The sequence below is a fragment of the Amblyraja radiata genome, chromosome 34 (genome assembly GCF_010909765.2).
Source record: "Amblyraja radiata isolate CabotCenter1 chromosome 34, sAmbRad1.1.pri, whole genome shotgun sequence".
Taxonomy (NCBI): Eukaryota; Metazoa; Chordata; class Chondrichthyes; order Rajiformes; family Rajidae; genus Amblyraja; species Amblyraja radiata.
The window spans coordinates 17,287,639-17,307,552 of NC_045989.1; the positions used below are offsets into that span (position 1 = coordinate 17,287,639).

The 19,914-nt window shown below is 43.5% G+C and overlaps 1 protein-coding gene across 2 annotated transcripts in view; it reads left to right on the forward strand.

Moving 5' to 3' along the window:
* Positions 1-10,047, forward strand: part of mindy2 (MINDY lysine 48 deubiquitinase 2) — a 49,328-nt gene extending 39,281 nt beyond the window's left edge. Inside the window, exons 7-9 of one of the 2 annotated variants that reach the window (XM_033050637.1) lie at positions 808-981; positions 1,984-2,160; positions 6,173-10,047. In XM_033050637.1, the coding sequence (XP_032906528.1) occupies positions 808-981; positions 1,984-2,160; positions 6,173-6,295 (474 nt within the window). In that variant the 3' untranslated portion in view covers positions 6,296-10,047. The remainder of the gene's footprint in view (positions 1-807; positions 982-1,983; positions 2,161-6,172) is intronic. The other variant, XM_033050638.1, reaches the window with a different exon arrangement.
* Positions 10,048-19,914: the final 9,867 nt, after the last annotated feature.

Sequence of the window (19,914 nt, forward strand, 5' to 3'; positions counted from 1 at the left end):
TAGATTTGATTTAGTTTCATCATAAGGGAATCAATATCTATTTGTAGGCCAGTGTGACCTTTTGGGTTAAGTGTGGATTAGGACATTCAGCACCTTTCATTCGAGGTTGCCTGAAGTGCCAGCATGAGTGTTTAATTTTCTGTATTAGACAGCTTTCATGGGCTTTAAATTCTTGAATTCTGTCGACCCAATATTGAGATCTTGGTGATTACAATTCAAAATGATTTCACTTGATTGCAAGGAGGTGGGGAGGAAGAGGAGGAAGCCTGGGCTGCAGTAGCTGGATTTATATTTGGGGATGAAAGGACTGCATTGATGGACTGTGGAGTGCAGTGCTGCATAAAAGCTTTTGGGAAGAGCATTGCGATATAAACGTGCTAATGGCCAAGTCTCAGCTAATGTGTGTTTGAGATGATATTTACATTATAAATGACATATGGGTCAAAATTCCTTTGCTTTCCATAATGAAGGAACAAATGGCTCAGTACTGCCAGAATATTTTAACAAATACATCTTTACCATTTGGCTATCTTTGTCAGTGCAGCAGCGGGGATTGTTATGAGTGTAACGATTGCAGTTAATTAGCTGAGACTGCTAAATCCTCCACAGTTTGTTTTGCTATTCTCTTCTCAGAAGAGCACACAAAATGAAATTCAAGTTGAACAAAATAAAAATAGAAAATGGTGGAAAAACTACAGCGGGTCAGGCAGCATCTGTGGAAAGAGAAACAGTTTTCTGGGTTATGATTTTGTTCATATTTGAAGTTGTATTCAAGGTTTTAAACATATTTGCTTGTTAATTTATTAGGGTCAACTTTACCTCCTGGTGACGGACCAGGGCTTTCTTACGGAAGAGAAGGTTGTCTGGGAAAGTTTGCACAACGTGGACGGGGATGGAAATTTCTGTGATTCTGATTTTCATCTGAGACCTCCATCTGACCCAGAAACTGGGTACAAAGGACAGCAGGATCAAATTGATCAGGTATGCCATGAAGTGCAGATTTAGATATTGCAAAGCAAAGAACCGGATGTCCGAGTTAAAAACAGAAAATACTAGAAATACTCAGCACGTCAGCAGTAATGATGAGAATCAGTAAACCTTTAGGTTAGTGACTTTTCAACATTCTGTAAATGAGTTGGTTAACAACTTCTTATTGCAATTTTTGTTCATATTTTTTAAAGTTTGGAATCTATGGTTAGCATTTATTGTCAATTCATTTTACCTTGCATGAGCTTGCATATCTGAATCTGATATAAACTGAGGAAAGAGTTGTAATTCTGTATTGGAACTGCCAGCAACTTTTTTTAATCTACCTTTCAGATGTAAACTTGGAATATTGGGTTACAATGAGTTGGGCCGCTAGCATTTATTCTCATGGTAAACCATGTAGTTGTAGCTTCTTATTCTGTCTTCAATGCATTTGATCAACACCTGTTCTTCACATGGATCATATTGCTGCAAGCAGATGCATTTAAAGTGAGAATTTACTCAATTAAATTCAAACATATTTGGAGACGCACATCTGGCATCGCATCACATGTGTTTTTGTTTCTTGCTCAAAAATGTGTGGAGCTTTTTTTTATCAGGTTTTAGGAAAAAAAACATTTCCTCAGAACAAGTTATTGTTGACATTTCCAAAATCAAATCTGCTCATTGTGCTTTTCCTGGAGAAAAACCCATTATCTATTGTTATCTTATGCTTTTTCAGATTCTGCTCCTTTCCCAAAGTAAATAGAGCATTTATATATTACTGATGAACAGAAATACAAAAATACTGAAATTTAAATGTTGGTGTGTTGTAAGATTAAAATGCATGACCACAAAATCAGAAAAAGCACCTTTTATTTAAAAAACCCCCCACATACTTTAGTTTATAATTTGATTATCACTTCTGAATATTTGCAAATTTACATTTGTAATTGGAGGGTAGTTACTGATCCCTTATCCAGGGATTTCCTGATTGGACATTATTTCTTCTCTCAGGACTATCTGATGGCATTGTCCTTACAGCAGGAGCAGCAAAGCCAGGATTTGACCTGGGAGCAGATACCTGAAGGGATTAGTGATCTGGAGTTGGCAAAGAAACTGCAGGAAGAAGAAGACAGGCGAGCATCCCAGTACTACCACGAACAAGAGCAGGCGGCTGCAGCTCAGAGCCAGGTAATGACATTTTGCAGGTAACCAAGAAGCAAAAACACTGAAGATGCAGGAAATTGGAATTAAAAATGAAAAGTGCTGAAAATACTCAACAGAAGAGTCAGCATCTGTGGTGGGAGAACCAGGTTGACAACTTACCATTGGAAGTGATGAAAGATCACTGACCTGCTGGGTATTTACACCATTTTATATTTTTAATTTCATGTGACGTTTACTATATAGAAAAAAATGTCTTGATTGTAAACATGTATAGTCCTTCCGCTGACTGATTGGCACGCAATAAAAGCTTTACTCTCTGCCTTGGTACACATGATAATAATAAACTCAATTAAAAATGTTCTGTGACAAATACATTGACAAATTTTTGCTGCTGCTCTGGAGATCTGGGGAATGTTTGATTTCAGGTTCTAACATCAGAAGACAAAGGGACTTTAAACCAAAAATATATTAAGAGAATTAGTCAGTTGATCACAGCAAATGGTGAAGGATTAAAAAATGGATCAAAATGATAAATGAATAAGAAGTGTGCATGGGTAGAAAATATCATCCGAGGTGCCATATTTTAGAGGTTTCCGGAACATAGTACGGGCTAGTTGGATGCATTTGTGGACAAGGAAGTTGAGGAATTGCCTGACTCTGCCCCGACTTCCTTTATCTGTTGAAATGTAATCGTTAGTTACCAGTCAATGTGACTGTTGCCATGTACACCAGACCAGCTTCTTCATTCTGTTTCTAAGAACATAGAACATGGAACAGTACAGCACAAGAACAGGCCATCGGCCCACAATGTCTGAGCCAAACATAATGCCAAGATCATCTCTAATCTACCTGTGTGTAATATAAATCCCTGCGTATCCATATGCCTATCCAAAAGTATCTGAATACCACTATCTGCTCCACCACCAACCCTCGCAGCATGTTCCAGGCACTAACCAACGTTTAAAAAAAAGTTGCCCCTCTCACCTTAAAGCTACGCCCTCCAGTATTTGATTTTTTCTTCCTGGAAAAAAGGTTCTGACTGTCTACCCTATCTCTGCCTCTCATAATTTTATATAGCTCAATATCAGGTTTCCCCACAACCTCTGGCATTCGAGAGCCTGTAGCTAATACCCTGTAATCCAGCCAACATTCTGGTAAACCTCCCCTGCACCCTTTCTGAAGCCTCCACGTCCTTACTGTAATGGGGTGCAGGAGGACACATTTGGACCTTCGAGCCAGCACCGCCATTCATTGTGATCATGGCTCATCACCCACAATCAGTAACCCGTGCCTGCCTTCTCCCCATATCCCTTGATTCCGCTAGCCCCTAGAGCTCTATCTAACTCTCATTTAAATTCATCTAATGAATTGACCTCCACTGCCTTCCGTGGTAGAGAATTCCACAAATTCACAACTCTCTGGGTGAAAACGTTTTTTTCTCATCTCAGTTTTAAATGGCCTCCCCTTTATTCTGTGGCCCCTGGTTCTGGACTCCCCCAACATTGGGAACATTTTTCCTGCAACTAGCTTGTCCAGTCCTTTTATAATTTTATATGATTCTATAAGATATCCTCTCATCCTTTGAATTCTAGTGAATACAAGCCCAGTCTTTCCAATCTTTCCTCCTATGACAGTCCCGCCATCCTGGGGATTAACCTCGTGAACCTACGCTGCACTGCCTCAATAGCAAGGATGTCCTTCCTCAAATTAGGAGACCAAAACTGCACACAATACTCCAGATGTGGTCTTAATCAATTCAGCTTGTTTATTTATGTATTGTATTTATTTACCTTTCTTGTACATCAGTGGAGCTGCACACTAAATCTCGTTGCACTGACGTGCAATGACAATAAAATATATATTATTATTATTATTATTATTATTATTATTATTACTAGGGCCCTGTACAACTGCAGAAGGACCTCTTTAATCCTATACTCAAATCCTCTTGTTATGAAGGAAAACATGCCATCAGCTTTCTTCACTGCCTGCTCTACCTGCATGTTTACTTAGAGTGACGAGTGTACAAGGACACCCAGATCTCGTTACTTCCCTTTTCGCTAATCTGACACCATTGAGATAATAATCTGCCTCCTTGTTCTTGCCGCCAAAGTGGATAACCTCACATTTATCTACATTATACTGTATCTGCCATGCATCTACCCACCCACTCAATCTGTCCAAGACCCCCTGCAACCTCCTTGCATTCTCTTTGCAGTTCACACTGCCACCCAGCTTTGTGTCATCTGCAAATTTGCTAGTGTTACTTTGAATTCCATCATCTAAATCGTTAATATATATTGTAAATAGTTGCGGCCCCAGCACCGAGCCTTGCGGCACTGCACTCGCCACTGCCTGCCATTCTGACTGGGACCCATTTATTTCTACTCTTTGTTTCCTGCCTGCCAACCAATTCTCTATCCATGTCAATACCCATCCCCCAATACCATGTGCTCTAATTTTGCCCACTAATCTCCTGTGTGGGACCTTATCAGAGGCTTTCTGAAAGTCCAGATGCACTACATCCACTGGCTCTCCTTCATCCATTTTACTTGTCACATCCTCAAAAAATTCTAGAAGATTGGCCAAGCAGGATTTCCCCTTCCTAAATCCCTGCTGACTTGGACCAATCCTTTTACTGCTATCCAAATGCGCCGTTACTACTTCTTTAATAATTGATTTAAGTGAAGATTTGAAGCAAGAAAGGTTTGATCCCAGGCTTTTTACCTTTATTACTGAACCAGCCACTAGATGGCAACTGTAAACATCTGAGACTGTTCATTTTGCTTCCATATCTTTAAGTTTGCAATATGCTAACCCAGTCGAATTGAAAGCAGGAATTTAGAAATCTCAAGGATCTGCTGAATTTATTTCATTTGTTCATAAGTGAACTGCGATGCATCATAATAAGTATTATGAGTGTTCTGGACAATTATATTTACACTATGTAGATTAGAAAGCATAGAAACATAAAAGAAAAGTGCAGGAGGAGGCCATTCGGCCCTTCGAGCCAGCATAGCCATTCATTGTGATCATGGCTGATCGTCCACAATCAATTATCCATGCCTGCCTTCTCTCCATATCCCTTGATTCCACTAGCTCAAAAGCAATCTAGCTTTTCATCTGTATAAAGATTTAAATTTCCAGTATGTTGAATTAAAATACATTCTGCTCCTGTTTGGTACTATTCACAAGCTAAAATATCATTGAGTGGGCAAAGAAAATGGATTATTTGATTTAGTTTAAAGATACAGGATGGAAATAGGCCCTTTGGCCCACCGTCAACACTGAACATCAATCAATCACATTAGTTCCATATTATCCCACTTTCTCATCCACTCCAGAGACATTAGAAGCAAGGTATGTAACCTTGAAACATATATATCTTTTGGATATGTGAGGAAACCTGAGCATCCCGAGAAATCCCACGCGGTCACAGGGAGCACGAACAAACTCCACATGGACAGCATCCAAGTGCTCTGGCGCTGTGCGGCAGCAGCTCTACTAGCTGTACCACTGGATTGTGAGAGCAATCTAACGTGCAATACTTCTTACCGGTGCTGATCATGGATTTTGCCAGGACCACTCGACTGTCCCTCATTGGACCTGACACAAGCAAACGAGCTGAGATCTGGAGCTGAGCTGATTGCAATGGCTCTTGAAAACATGGCAGCACCTGGAGATAGATCACCATTGTCCAAGTAGACCAGTCACAGAACTTGAGTGACATAGTGAATTAACTAACCTCCTGACTATTTGCCAAACACACATGTCTTCAAACGCCATTTTGATTAGGAGGCTGTCCACATCGTCCTCAGTGATCTTATTATCCACATAAAGTCCAGTTGAATTAGTTATTTTTGCCAGATCAGCCAAAGTGTGCAAGAAGTGTGGTGCGTGGAGCAAGAATAGATTGAACTCTGACTGTAGATTGAAATTTGTCAGTGTGTTAAATGACCAGTTCCATTCCAGCAGTGAGCTCTTGTGTTATTTAGCAGCTTTTACTTCATATGAATGTTTTTTCCTAACATTCCAGGAAGGGCAGCAATCACAGGCGGTGGCGGCAACAGCAGCAGCTGGAAAACAGCCGGGAGGCACGGAACGGAAGCAGCGCAAGGAAGCAAAGGAGAAAGAAAAGGACAAGTGTATTCTCTTGTGATGGGGACGGAATTTTACCAGAAACTAAATGCGTAACCCTTAAAAGAATCCAGTGATATGCCGTCTGTGCCTGATCCTTAATTGTTTGTATTTTGAGAAGTGAAAGGATGACTTCTTTGATACAGTCGGCCAAACTCTGTCTGTTGCACAATGCACTATATTCACAAGGGAGTTTCTACAGTGTTGATTGATGCAGTTACATTTAATTTGACGTAAATCATTGTTTAAAACATGCAAAAAGCACCTTTACATGTAACAGTAAAATCACTATGCCTCTTAATATTTTGCATTAATTAATGCAATCAGCTAATAAGCTATTCTGGATAATACTGCCTCTATTTTGCTATAGGACAATGATTGGCAGTTTTGTGGTTGGTTTAGATTTCATTCTCTGCTTACAATAAGAGAATATAGAATATTTTTAGTTTTCCTTGATTGTGCCTAGAATCAAGCTCATAGGGAGAAAAAGGCAAAACACTTACAGAAGGTCATTCATATTAGAGATTGTTTTAAGATGCTAATACAAACTCTGCTGGTGTACAAATGTAGCACTGGACAATCTTTTCTAAAGGAGATGTCATTTTTTTTGTACGAGCCATAATGGGGAAGGTAAGGAGAGTCAATATTTGTCAGTCGTGGTCTCTCTTGCTTCAAGTTTTCTTTATCTGCTACATTTTGCATGGTTTTAAAATCGTTGCAACAGAAGTCAATCTAGGGAAATGTGTAAAAATAGATATTCAACATGTAAAATATCAGTAATTTTTTTAAAAAGCAAGTGAATAAGCTAGTTTTTTTGACCAAATATACTTCCTGACAATTGAGAAAATTGTTTCAAGTTGGCTTGGAGACGATAAAGGTCTTGCTAGAATAAAGATGTTACAAGTAGTTCTCTGTGATCTCTTTAATCAGTCAGTTAAGTCAGCACTGTATTCACCTTTAGTGATTACCATTTTGTTTCTGAATTCCTTAATGCTGAATAATGTACCCAATCATTGTTATCGTTTATCTTCATTAATACCTTCAAGATTATTTGGTCAAATATTGTCAATGATGTAGACAGTAGCAAAGTTATTTTTCTTAAGGGGACCAATATTCAGAAATGGGAGGGGGGGGGGGGGGGGGGGGGGGGGGGGGGGGATTTTAAAACATTTTGGAAGAAGCCAAATAACTTTGGTATTGTTATACTTTTTTTTTTGGTATAATTTAAACACTGACTATTTTTCTTTGGTATGATGGTAAGCTGTTCCAAATACATTGTTCACTGGGCACTGTTGCAGGAACACTAAATTTTGACATTGAAGGAAAATTATCTGAAGGATCATTTTATACTGTTTCAGATTAGTATTGTCACTCTAATAATGTAGCTGTTTTGTAGATTTTTAATACATTTGACCAGTTTATTTATTTGAATAACTCTAATAGGGCACCCTCAGTTAGAGTGCTTGAAGCAGTTATGTATCTAGAGGAAGATTCACACCTGTCAGTAACTAGGGAGGAAGAAAATAAAGCATTTAACCTGTTTACTAAGACATAAATATTTATTCATTGTGAAGCAATTTGTTAAATTATTTTGAGATGGGCAGCCCAGAATATCTATCTTTTGCATTTTGAAAGAATCATGTTGCACTTAGAGGTTTCCCTTTATCAAAAATTCTTTACCAGGGACAGATATAATGAAGTTGGTTTGGGGAGATTTCATTGAACTGCCCAGATGTATTGTGAATTAGCTCACATTTATAGTGCATGATAAATCTAGTAGATCATATTATAAATGTCATACAAATGCTTATGTAAAGTTGTATTTTCCTCACCAAAATATGTTGATATTAAAAGTACCAGGATTTCAAATATGTATGGATCTAATTATTTGCAATCCTGTCCAAGTAATTACTTGTGGATTTTGACCATACTGCTCCAGGGGCTGCATTGTGGAACAACTGTTCACCATTAAAAGCCCTTGAGAACCCATTTTAGGACAGGTAGTTGCTTTGAAAGTTATCAGTGCAGGGCTGCATTGGCCTTTCTGTTGGGGGTTGTGCGTAGTCCTGAGTCACAAGTGCAGGCTTGTTTGTGGTACCTTGACTGATAAACAGTCGAGTATGGTTCCCCGACAGTTTTAATATGCTAAATGTTTCACGTAAGGATTGTTGAAAATAAATGCTAAGTCTTCTGAAATGATTATGCTTTAAATATCACTTTGTTTTGCACATTTGTCTATTACAAGGATGGGTGTATTTGTGCTACTCTGCAACTTGAATTTTGCAGATTTTCTGAATGCTTCACAGAAATTTGGTGCATTTGAGAGCATGACATTGAATATTTCTTTGTTCAAAGAAAGCTATATGTTGCCATTTGATCATTCACAATGGAATATTTGCTAGACATTTTAATAATGTCAACTTTTGTGTTGGAGATTTAATCTCATACACCAGTGGGATTGGGTTTTATCATTTGTTTATTACAACAGGATGCACAATATACTTCAAGCCACTGTACATGTATATTCACCATGATTAACAACAGACAAGAAAAGTATTGACCAGAACCTGTTACTTTCAATAACTTTTGTTGCACTTTTGCTTTGTTGTTTGTTTATTTTGAGACATTTACCAAAATACTGTTGAATTAAAAATATACACAATGGAAAAAGATGTAGATTTTGAATTTGCTCTCTACCTTTTGATGTCTCCTAAAGCACAGCTACTTTTCCCCATTGCTTTGGGTACCTGTACTGTTACAAATCCTGCATCTGGGAGTGTCTGCGTTTTGGTAGATGCCGATTTCATGACATTCTGTTCCATTTTCTATATTCATGACCAAACTTGTATGTCGCATACTATCATAATGTGTGTTATATACTTAGTGGGATCAAGTGAACTTTGGCAGCACAAAAATACTTTTATTGGCATTCCAACTATTTGATTTTAGAGAGCTTTCTGCGGAATGTAGATTCATTGTCTTCACTTTGTACTTCTGTCATTATGTGACTGAATGGACAAAAGCAGTTAATTCTTTACAATGTGTATCTTGTGCAGATTGGGGCAAGTGGGAGAGTAGCAAATTGTGCCATAATGTTAAAGATTCTGTATTTACAGTAACAGATTTGAGGCATTGTTTATATTTTCATTTATTTTTTTATTTAAATCCCGGACCCGGACTAGGAATAGGGTAAAATTTTGGTACAAGAACTTCTAGGTTTTTGAAATCTTAAAATAGGAAGGAAAAAATGCATTGCATGTAATGTGAATTATTTAAACGCTAAAAATAAATCAATCTAGGGAAAACTGAACCGAAGTGTTGAAAATGAGGGAATAACTGGGGGGAAAACATGGAAGAAAGTGGAACTTAATGAAAATCAGTAACGAAAACTGCTGCCCAGTCTGATGTTTACAACAAAAAACTGCCATGTACATTTGCTAACATGCCTCATTATGGGGAAAAAAACAGTGTATTTGGTATAGAACAAGCATGGAAAACTGGGTGGTATCAGATAGCCTCTGAAATATTTGCAATTAATTTTAGAATAAGGTATACCGTGACCAAGTCAGCCCTATCAGCTGAACTGAACACCCATTAGTGCCTCATTAACCATCAGAAAGAGTGAAATGTGGCTTTAATTGCAGTTTTACAAGTGAAACATTGAGAATCATGTTACAATAAAACTTTGGTATCAATTAATGCAAAATCTTCTGTTGCAGAATGATGTTAAAATTGGTAATACTCCAGACTGAAATAAAAACCCATTTCTTGCAATGACATGTGTTTGGCGTTGTTTCATTTGCACTTTCTTTGCAAAACGCCTTTCAGCATCATAGACTGTTTCTGCCCAGGACCCACATTCTTGTCCCAGAATTGCTGCTGTAACCAGCATTCAGAACCAGCCCACTGGCTGCCTGACATTAGCCCTGTCCACCAATCACATTGATGGGCATGTGACTGAAGCCTCACCTGCCAGGCAACCCTGATAGACACAAAAAGTTGGAGTAACTCAGCAGGTCAGACTCTAGAGAAAAGGAATAGGTGACATTTCGGGTCAAGACTTCTTCAGACTGACAGTCAGGGGAAAGGGAAATGAGATACAGATGGTGATATAGAACAAATGAATGAAAGATATGCAATAAAGTAACAATGATAAAGGAAACAAGCCATTGTTAGTTGTGAACTAGGAGAAAACGAGTTAGACAATGAAACTCACCAGGACGATAGTAAAACCAGTACAATGACTAGGGTTGGGGAGGGATGGAGAATGAAAGTAAGGGTTATTGAAGTTGGAGAGATCAATATTCATACCGCTGGGTTGCAAAGTCTGGCCCCAAACATCACCCATTCCTTCTCTCCAGAAATACTGCCTGCCCTGCTGAGTTACTCCAGCATTTTGTGTCAATCTCCGCTGAGTTGCAAGCTGCCCAAGAGGTTCTGATGCCCATTTGACAAGACACCCACCCACCATTCACTCTGCACACCTGACAGCAGCCCCATCCACTACCTGACATCTCACAGCCCCGTTCACTACCCAGTCCTGTTGGACAAATAAAACCTCGCACTAACGTTTATAAATCTTGGAACAGGGAACATTAAAAGTCACAGGTGTCTAAACAATGCTCACAAGGCCACTTTGGCCACATTTAACTGCAGAGTCAGTTAGAATGAAGTTTCATAGAAACCTGTAACCACTGATCTACACCATCTCCGTCATCTCCATCCAGGGACCCCAGCAATCAATCCAGAGGAGACCTGTCCCTATACCTCCTCCTTCATCTCCATCCAGAGACCCTGACATTCCTTCCAGGTGAGACAGAGGTTCATGAGCACCTCCAACACCAGCCACTGCACCCGGTTTTCCTGATGTGGCCTCCTATACATTAGTGAGACCAAGCATAGATAAGGTGAGTTTCGCTGAACACTTACACTCGATCCGCAAAGGTCTACAGGATCTCCTGGTTGCAAAGCATTTTAACTCTTTCTCATCCCCTTACTGACCTTTCTGCCCTGGGCCTCCACCATTGCCAGAGTGAGGCTACACGCAAACTGGAGGAACACAACCTTGTGCTGCGCTTAGGTCACTAACAACCCAACAATATGAACATTGAATTCCCCAATTATAGGCAACTTAACAAACCAACACTGCATGCCCCCCCCTCCCCACCTTTTCCACCCTCTCTTTGAACCCCAACTGGATGCACCCTCTCTTTCCCGTCTCTACATCTTCCCCATGGTCTCACATTTTGTGCCTCTTCTCTCACCTCAGCCTTTTCTCATTTTTAGTTTTTGTCCACCCATTTGGTAATCAATCCCCTCACCCTACGGTGCCCTCCATAATGTTTGGGACAAAGACCCATCATTTATTTATTTGCCTCTGTACTCCACAATTTGAGATATGTAATAGGAAAAAAAATCACATGTGGTTAAAGTGCCCATTGTCATATTATTAAAGACCATTTTTATACATTTTGGTTTCACAATGTGGAAATTACAGCTGTGTTTATACATAGTCCCCCTCATTGCATGGCACCATAATGTTTGGGACACATGGCTTCACAGGCATTTGTAATTGCTCAGGTGTGTTTAATTGCCTCCTTAATGCAGGCATAAGAGATCTCAGCACCTAGTCTTTCCTCCAGTCTTTGTAAACTTTTATTGCTGTTTATCAACATGAGGACCAAAGTTATGCCAATGAAAGTCAAAGAAGCCATTATGAGACTGAGAAACAAGAATAAAACTGTTATAGAGACATCAGCCAAACATTAGGCTTACCAAAATCAACTGTTTGGAACTTTATTAAGAAGAAAGAGAGCACTGGTGAGCTTACTAATTGCAAAGGGACTGGCAGGCCAAGGAAGACCTCCACAGCTGATGACAGAAGAATTCTCTCTACAATAAAGAAAAATTTCCAAACACCTGTCTGACAGATCAGAAACACTCTACAGGAGTCAAGTGTGGATTTGTCAATGACCACTGTTCACTGAAGGCTCATGAACAGAAAAACAGAGGCTACACTGCAAGATGCAAACCACTGGTTAGCTGAAAAGAGGATGGCCAGGTTACAGTATGCCAAGAAGTATTTAAAAGAGCAACCACAATTCTGGAAAAAGGTCTTGTGGACAGATGAGATGAAGATTAACTTATATCATAGTGATGGCAATATCAAAGTATGGAGGAGAGAAAGAACTGCCTAAGATCCAAAGCATACCACCTCATCTGTGAAACAGTGGTGGGGGTGTTATGGCCTGGGCATGTATGGCTGCTGAAGGTATTGGCTCACTTATCTTCATTGATGATACAACTGCTGATGGTAGTAGCATAATGAATTCTGAAGTGTATAGACACATCCTATCTGCTCAAGTTCAAACAAATGCCTCAAAACACATTGGCCGACGGTTCATACCACAACAAGACTGAAGAAGAAGCGTTTCGGCCCGAAACGTTGCCTATTTCCTTCGCTCCATAGATGCTGCTGCACCCGCTGAGTTTCTCCAGCATTTTTGTGTACCTTCGATTTTCCAGCATCTGCAGTTCCTTCTTGAACACAATGATCCCAGACATACTGCTAAAGCAACAAAGGAGTTTTTCAATGCTAAAAAATTGTTAATTCTTGAGTGGCCAAGTCAATCACCCAATCTGAACCTAATTGAGCATGTATTTTAAATGCCGAAGAGAAAACTGAAGGGAACTTGCCCCCATAATAAGTATAAGCTAAAGATGGCTGCAATACAGGCCTGGCAGAGCATCACCAGAGAAGACACCCGGAAACTGGTAATGTCCATGAATATCAGACTTCAAGCAGTCATTGCATACAAAGGATATGCAACAAAATACTAAACATGACTAGATTCTCCAGTATTTTTTGTCTCCTATCAATTATTCCAGCATCTGCAGTTCCTTCTTAAACTAAACATGATTACTTTCATTTACATTACATTACTGTGTCCCAAGCATTATGGTGCCCTGAAATGGGGGGGCAATGTATGAACACTGCTGTGATTTCTACATGGTGAAAACAAAATGTACAAAAATTGCCTTTATTAAAATCTGACAATGTGCACTTTAACCACATGTGATTTTTTTTCTCTATCTATCTATTCTAATCTATCTATTCTAATCTATCTATCTATCTATCTATCTATCTATCTATCTATCTATCTATCTATCTATCTATCTATCTATCTATCTATCTATCTATCTATCTATCTATCTATCTATCTATCTATCTATCTATCTATCTATCTATCTATCTATCTATCTATCTATCTATCTATCTATCTATCTATCTATCTATCTATCTAATAAAACTCTCGCCCCATCCGTCCGGCTGGCGTCCGGATCCCTTCCTGCCTTTCGATTCGTTCCCGTCGTGCGATGTCACAATGCCCGATGCTCGCAGATGTCCAATCGCCATGCCCGACGCTCGCAGACGTCCAATTGGAACGGATCAATTTACATGTACGGTTTCCGGTCGCATTTCTTCCTTTGATTCCCTGCAACTCCGAAACCGGACACAGAATCGCCGACATCTTTTCCATTTCGGTAGAGATTTCACTTTTCTTTCTAAGTATCCGCTCCTCATTACATTTCGTCGTGTTTAAGTACACGTTTTTAATCAAATCTTTACCCCCCCCCCCCCCTCCCCCCCCAATATTTCAAAACTAAACTGGCTTCTCACCCACAGAAGCTGCACCAGCCCCAGCCCCTGCTGAACGTTCCATCGTGTGATGTCACAATGCCCAATGTTCACATATGTCCAATCGGAATGGATCCATTTACATATGCCTTTGCAGGAGCCCCAGCCAATGGTGAACGTTCCATTGTGTGATGTCACAATGCCCAATGCTCAAAGACATCGTTGCCATAGAGAGGGAGTACAGAGAAGGTTCACCAGACTGATTCCTGGGATGTCAGAACTTTCATATGAAGAAAAACTGGATAGACTCGCCTTGTACTCGCTAGATTTTAGAAGATTAAGGGGGTATCTTATAGAAACGTATAAAATTCTTAAGGGGTTGGACGGGCTAGATGCAAAAAAAATTGTTCCGGATGTTGGGGAAGACCAGAACAAGGGGTCAAAGTTTAAGGATAAGGGGGAAAGCAGAATCGCCAACATCGTTTCCATTTCGGTAGAGATTTCACATTTCTTTCAAAGTATCCGCTCCTCGTTACATTTCGTTGTGTTTAAGTACACGTTTTTAATCAATTCCTTCTCCCCCCCCCACCCCCCAGTTTTTCAAAAAAAAACTGGCTTCACACCCATACAAGCAGCCATTTCGATAGACATTTCACTTTCCCTTCCAGCTATCCACTCCTCATTACATTTCGTTATGTTTATGTCCATTTTTTTCATTAAAACCTTCTCCCCCCCCCCCACTCACTCATTTTGTCGCCTCCTGCTGGCCAGCGACCATAACGGCTGCTGGCGCCCGCAGCACAACCTCAAGCGACGCCATTTAAAAACGGCCTTTCGGGAACGGCTCTACTTCGAGGACCACGTCTCCCGTGGGGGCTACGGGTAGGCAACGGCAGCGTTGGCTAAAGGGAACAGGGGGTATGGAGAGAAGGCAGGTACATCACTCCCCCTACCCCTCCTTCCCTCCCCACTCTTCCACTTCTCTCCCCCTTCCCCTCCACTCTCCCTCCCCACTCTTTCCCCTCTCTCCCTCTCCCTCCCTCCTCCCCATCCCTCCTCCCCCACATCTCTCTCCCCATCTCTCACCCCCTACCCCGCTCTCCTTTCCCTCCCAAATCTATCCCGTTTCCTCCTCCTCCTCTCCCCTCCCTCCCCTCTTCTCCCCCCCCCCCCCCCCCCCGCAAACGCCGTTGGGGAAACAGACCCAACGGGTCTGCACTTGGTCTAGTTATTATATAAAACTCTCGCCCCATCCGTCCGACATCCGTCCGGCTGCCTTTCTGCCTTTCGATTCGTTCCCGCCGTGCGATGTCACAATGCCCGATGCTCGCAGACGTCCAATCACGATGCCCGACGCTCGCAGACGTCCAATCGGAATGGATCCATTTACATGTACGGCTTCCGGCCGCATTTCTTCCTTTGATTCCCTGCAACTCCGAAACCAGACGCAGATTCGCCGACATCTTTTCCATTTCGGTAGAGATTTCACTTTTCTTTCTAAGTATCCGCTCCTCATTACATTTCGTCGTGTTTAAGTACACGTTTTTAATCAACTCCTTCCCGCCCCCCCCCCCCCCATATATTTCAAAACTAAACTGGCTTCTCACCCACAGAAGCTGCACCAGCCCCAGCCCCTGCTGAACGTTCCATCGTGTGATGTCACAATGCCCAATGTTCACATATGTCCAATCGGAATGGATTCATTTACATATGCCTTTGCAGGAGCACAAGCACTTGGTGAACGTTCCATCGTGTGATGTCACAATGCCCAATGTTCAAATACATCGTTGCCATAGAGGGAGTACAGAGAAGGTTCACCAGACTGATTCTTGGGATGTCAGGACTTTCATATGACGAAAGACTGGATAGACTCGGCTTGTACATGCTAGAATTTAGAAGATTGAGGGGGTATCTTATAGAAACGTACAAAATTCTTAAGGGGTTGGACAGGCTAGATGCAGGAAGATTGTTCCAGATGTTGGGGAAGTCCAGAAATTCACTGGCACAGAAGGTAGTTGAGGCCTGTTCATTGGCTGTATTTAAGAGGGAGTTAGATGTGGCCCTTGTGGCTAGAGGGATCAGGGGGTATGGAGAGAACGCAGGTACAGGATACTGAGTTGGATGATCAGCCACGATCATATTGAATGGTGGTGCAGGCTCGAAGGGCCGAATGGCCTACTCCTGCACTTAATTTCAATGGTTCTATGCTTACCTCTTCCCACCCCTCTCCCTCTCCCACCCATCCCTCTCTCCGCCAACCCTGCTTCCCTCTCTACCACCACCCCCTTCCCCCTACCCCTCTGTCCCCCTTTCACCACTCCCCTACCCCTACCCCTCCCTTCCCACTCTTCCACTTCTATCCCCTTACCCCACGCCTCTACCACCCCCACCCCTCTCTCTTCCCCTCCCTTCCCTTCCCCTCTCTCCCCCACCCCTTCCCCTACCCCTCTGTCCCTCTTCCACCACTCCCCCGTCTCTCTTCCACCACTCCCGCTACCCCTCTCTCCCTCCCCACTCTTCCACTTCTCTCCCCTTTCTCTCCTCCCCCTCTCCCTCTCCTCCCCCTCTCCCTCTCCTCACCCCTCTCCCTCACCCCCTTCCCTCTCTACCCCACCCCCTTCCCTCTCCCCCCACCCCCTTCCCCCTATCTCTCTGTCCCTCTTCCATCACTCCCCCTACCCCTCTCCTCCTCGCTCCCCACTCTTCCACTTCTCTCCCCCTTCCCCTCCACTCTCCCTCCCCACTTTTTCCCCTCTCTCCCCCTCCCTCCTTCCTCCCCATCGTCCCCATCCCCCCTCCCCAACATCTCTCTCCCCATCTCTCACCTCCTACCCCGCTCTCCTTTCCAAAATCTATCCCGTTTCCTCCTCCTCCTCTCCTCTCCCCTCCCTCCCCTCTTCTCACCCCCCCACCCCCCCGCAAACGCCGTTGGGGAAACAGACCCAACGGGTCTGCCCTTGGTCTAGTTAATATATAAACTCTCGTCCCATCCGTCCGGCTGGCGTCCGGATCCCTTTCTGCCTTTCGATTCATTCCCGCCGTGCGATGTCACAATGCCCGATGCTCGCAGATGTCCAATCGCAATGCCCGACGCTCGCAGACGTCCAATCGGAATGGATCCATTTACATGTACGGCTTCCGGCCGCATTTCTTCCTTTGATTCCCTGCAACTCCGAAACCAGATGCAGAATCGCCGACATCTTTTCCATTTCGGTAGAGATTTCACTTTTCTTTCTAAGTATCCGCACCTCATTACATTTCGTCGTGTTTAAGTACACGTTTTTAATCAAATCCTTCTCACCCCCCTCCCCTCCCCCCAATATTTCAAAAATAAACTGGCTTCTCACCCATAGAATCAGCACCAGCCCCAGCCCCTGCTGAACGTTCCATCGTGTGATGTCACAATGCCCGATGTTCACATATGTCCAATCGGAATGGACCCATTTACATATGCCTTTGCAGGAGCCCCAGCCCCTGGTGAACGTTCCATCGTGTGATGTCATAATGCCCAATGCTCAAAGACATTGTTGACATAGAGGGAGTACAGAGAATAGGCTGTGGGCCGAGGAGCTTTATTCTGTAGTTTCGTGACCCAAGTCACCAAACTACATGAAATTTTCACATATTGTGTAAAAATATTTATAAAAATCACCACTGAAACTCAGAAAAACGGGAAAAAGTTCGGGAATTTTCTAGTCCAATCAAAGCACGTTTAACATTGAGTTGTCTGCCAGTTGGCCAATCACGCGCTTTGTTTCAGGCTAGCACACAAAATGGCTGAGGGAGCTTCACAGATGCCTGTTTTACTGGAGATCTGTGTTGATCTGTGGAATAAATGTCGTGGAAACTTGCAGCAGGTTCATTGTATTTAGTGGGAAAGTATAAAAAAAGCTGAAGAAAGTGCTGCGAGGTCGATTAAAGTGCAAGAAAGCAAAGTCCCTGCTAAGTGAGTTAGTTGATTCATGGGGTCCTTCTTTGTGTTCTAGCACATCAGCAGGGATTACTCTACAACACGCTGGCATTAGTGACAATGTTTAATTTACTGTTATAGCTTAGACCCCCCCCTCCCCCCCCCCACACTCTTTCCCCTCTCTCCCCTCACCCCTCTCCCCCTCCCATCCGACTTTCCCCCTCCCTCCACACTCTTCCCCCTCTCCCTCCTCATTCCCTTACCGTGCACAGTCTCTGTCTTTAAGAAGGAACTACAGATGCTGGAAAATCGAAGGTAGACATAAAAAAACCTGGATAAACTAAGCGGGTGCGGCAGCATCTATGGAGAGAAACCCGGAAGAAGGGGTTTCGGCCAAAAACGTTGCCCTTTTCCTTCGGTCCATAGATGCTGCTGCACCCGCTGAGTTTATCCAGGTTTTTTGGTGTTGAACCAGCCTCTCTCTCTCCCTCTGCCCTTCTCTCTTCTCTCGACTCATGCACGCCCGCTCCAATCCCTCCACCCCCCCCCCCCCTCACCTCTCTCCCCCATCCTCTCCTCCCCCCCTCCACCCTCCTCCTCCCCTTCCACACAAAATATTTTTTTGTGGGGGCAGGTCCATAGTGTGTGTGACTGTTTGTGGAGGCAGCCACACGCTCTCCATTCAAGAAGACGCTCATCTGTTTGTGGAGGCGCGTGCATAGTGTGTGACCAAAAATCTTATAGCGGAGCTCTCCGCAACAAGATCTTTGTGTGTGACGACACACGCTCCCTCCCCCCCCCCCCTTTGGTGCAGGAGGCGCGCGCAGCATCTGAACGCTTCGCGATTGTTCGAATTCTTCACTATCCGTCATTTTGTCTTTGCTTGTGAAGAGAAAAGTCCTGAATTGCATTTGTCTGATGCAGGAAGATTGTTCCCGATGTTGGGGAAGTCCAGGACAAGCGGCTCACAGTTTAAGGATAAAGGGGTAATCCTTTAGTACTGAGATGAGGAAAACATTTTCCACACAGATAGTGGTGAGTCCCTGGAACTCTCTGCCACAGAAGGTAGTTGAGGCCAGTTCATTGGCTATATTTTGGCAGGTACAGGATACTGAGTTGGATGATCAGCCATGATCATATTGAATGGTGGTGTAGGTTCGAAGGGCCGAATGGCCTACTCCTGCACTTAATTTCTATGCTTGTTTCCCTCTCCTCACCCCTCTCCCACCCATCCCTCTCTCCCCCACCCCCCTTCCCTCTCTACCACCACCCCCTCCCCCTCCCTCCCCACTCTTCCACTTCTCTCCCCTTACTCCACCCCTCTTCCTCCCCCACCCCTCTCTTCCCCTCCCTTCCCCACTCTCCCCCACCCCTTCCCCTCTGTTCCTCTTCCACCACTCCCCCGTCCCTCTTCCACCACTCCCGCTACCCCTATACCCCTTCCTCTCTCCCCACTCCTCTCCCACCCTCCCTCTCCTCATCCCTCTCTCCCCCACCCCCCTTCCCTCTCTACCCCACCCCCTTCCCTCTCTCCACCCGCCCCCTTCCCCTACCCCTCTGTCCCTCTTCCATCACTCCCCCTACCCCTCTCCTCCTCCCTCCCCACTCTTCCTCTTCTCTCCCCCCTTCCCCCTCCACTCTCCCCACTCCTTCCCCTCTCTTCCTCCCTCCTCCCTCCCCCCTCACCCACATCTCTCTCCCCATCCCCCTCTCACCCCCTACCCCGCGCTCCTTTCCCTCCCAAATCTGTCCCGTTTCCTCCTCCTCCTCTCCCCTCTTCTCACCCCCCCTCCCCCCACCTGTGTGTTTGGGGGGTGGTTAATGTGAGTGTGATGCCTCAGCCCCCCCCCCCCCCCCCCCCGCAAACGCCGTTGGGGAAACAGACCCAACGGGTCTGCGCTTGGTCTAGTTATTATATAAAACTGTGTGCCTGCCGGCGTCCGCCCGTCCGGCTGCGGCTGCCTTTCTTCCTTTGATTCTTTGCTACGCCGAAACCAGATGCAGAATCGCCGAGATCTTTTCCATTTCGGTAGAGATTTCACTTTTCTTTCTAAGTATCCACTCCTGATTACATTTTGTCGTGTTTATGTAC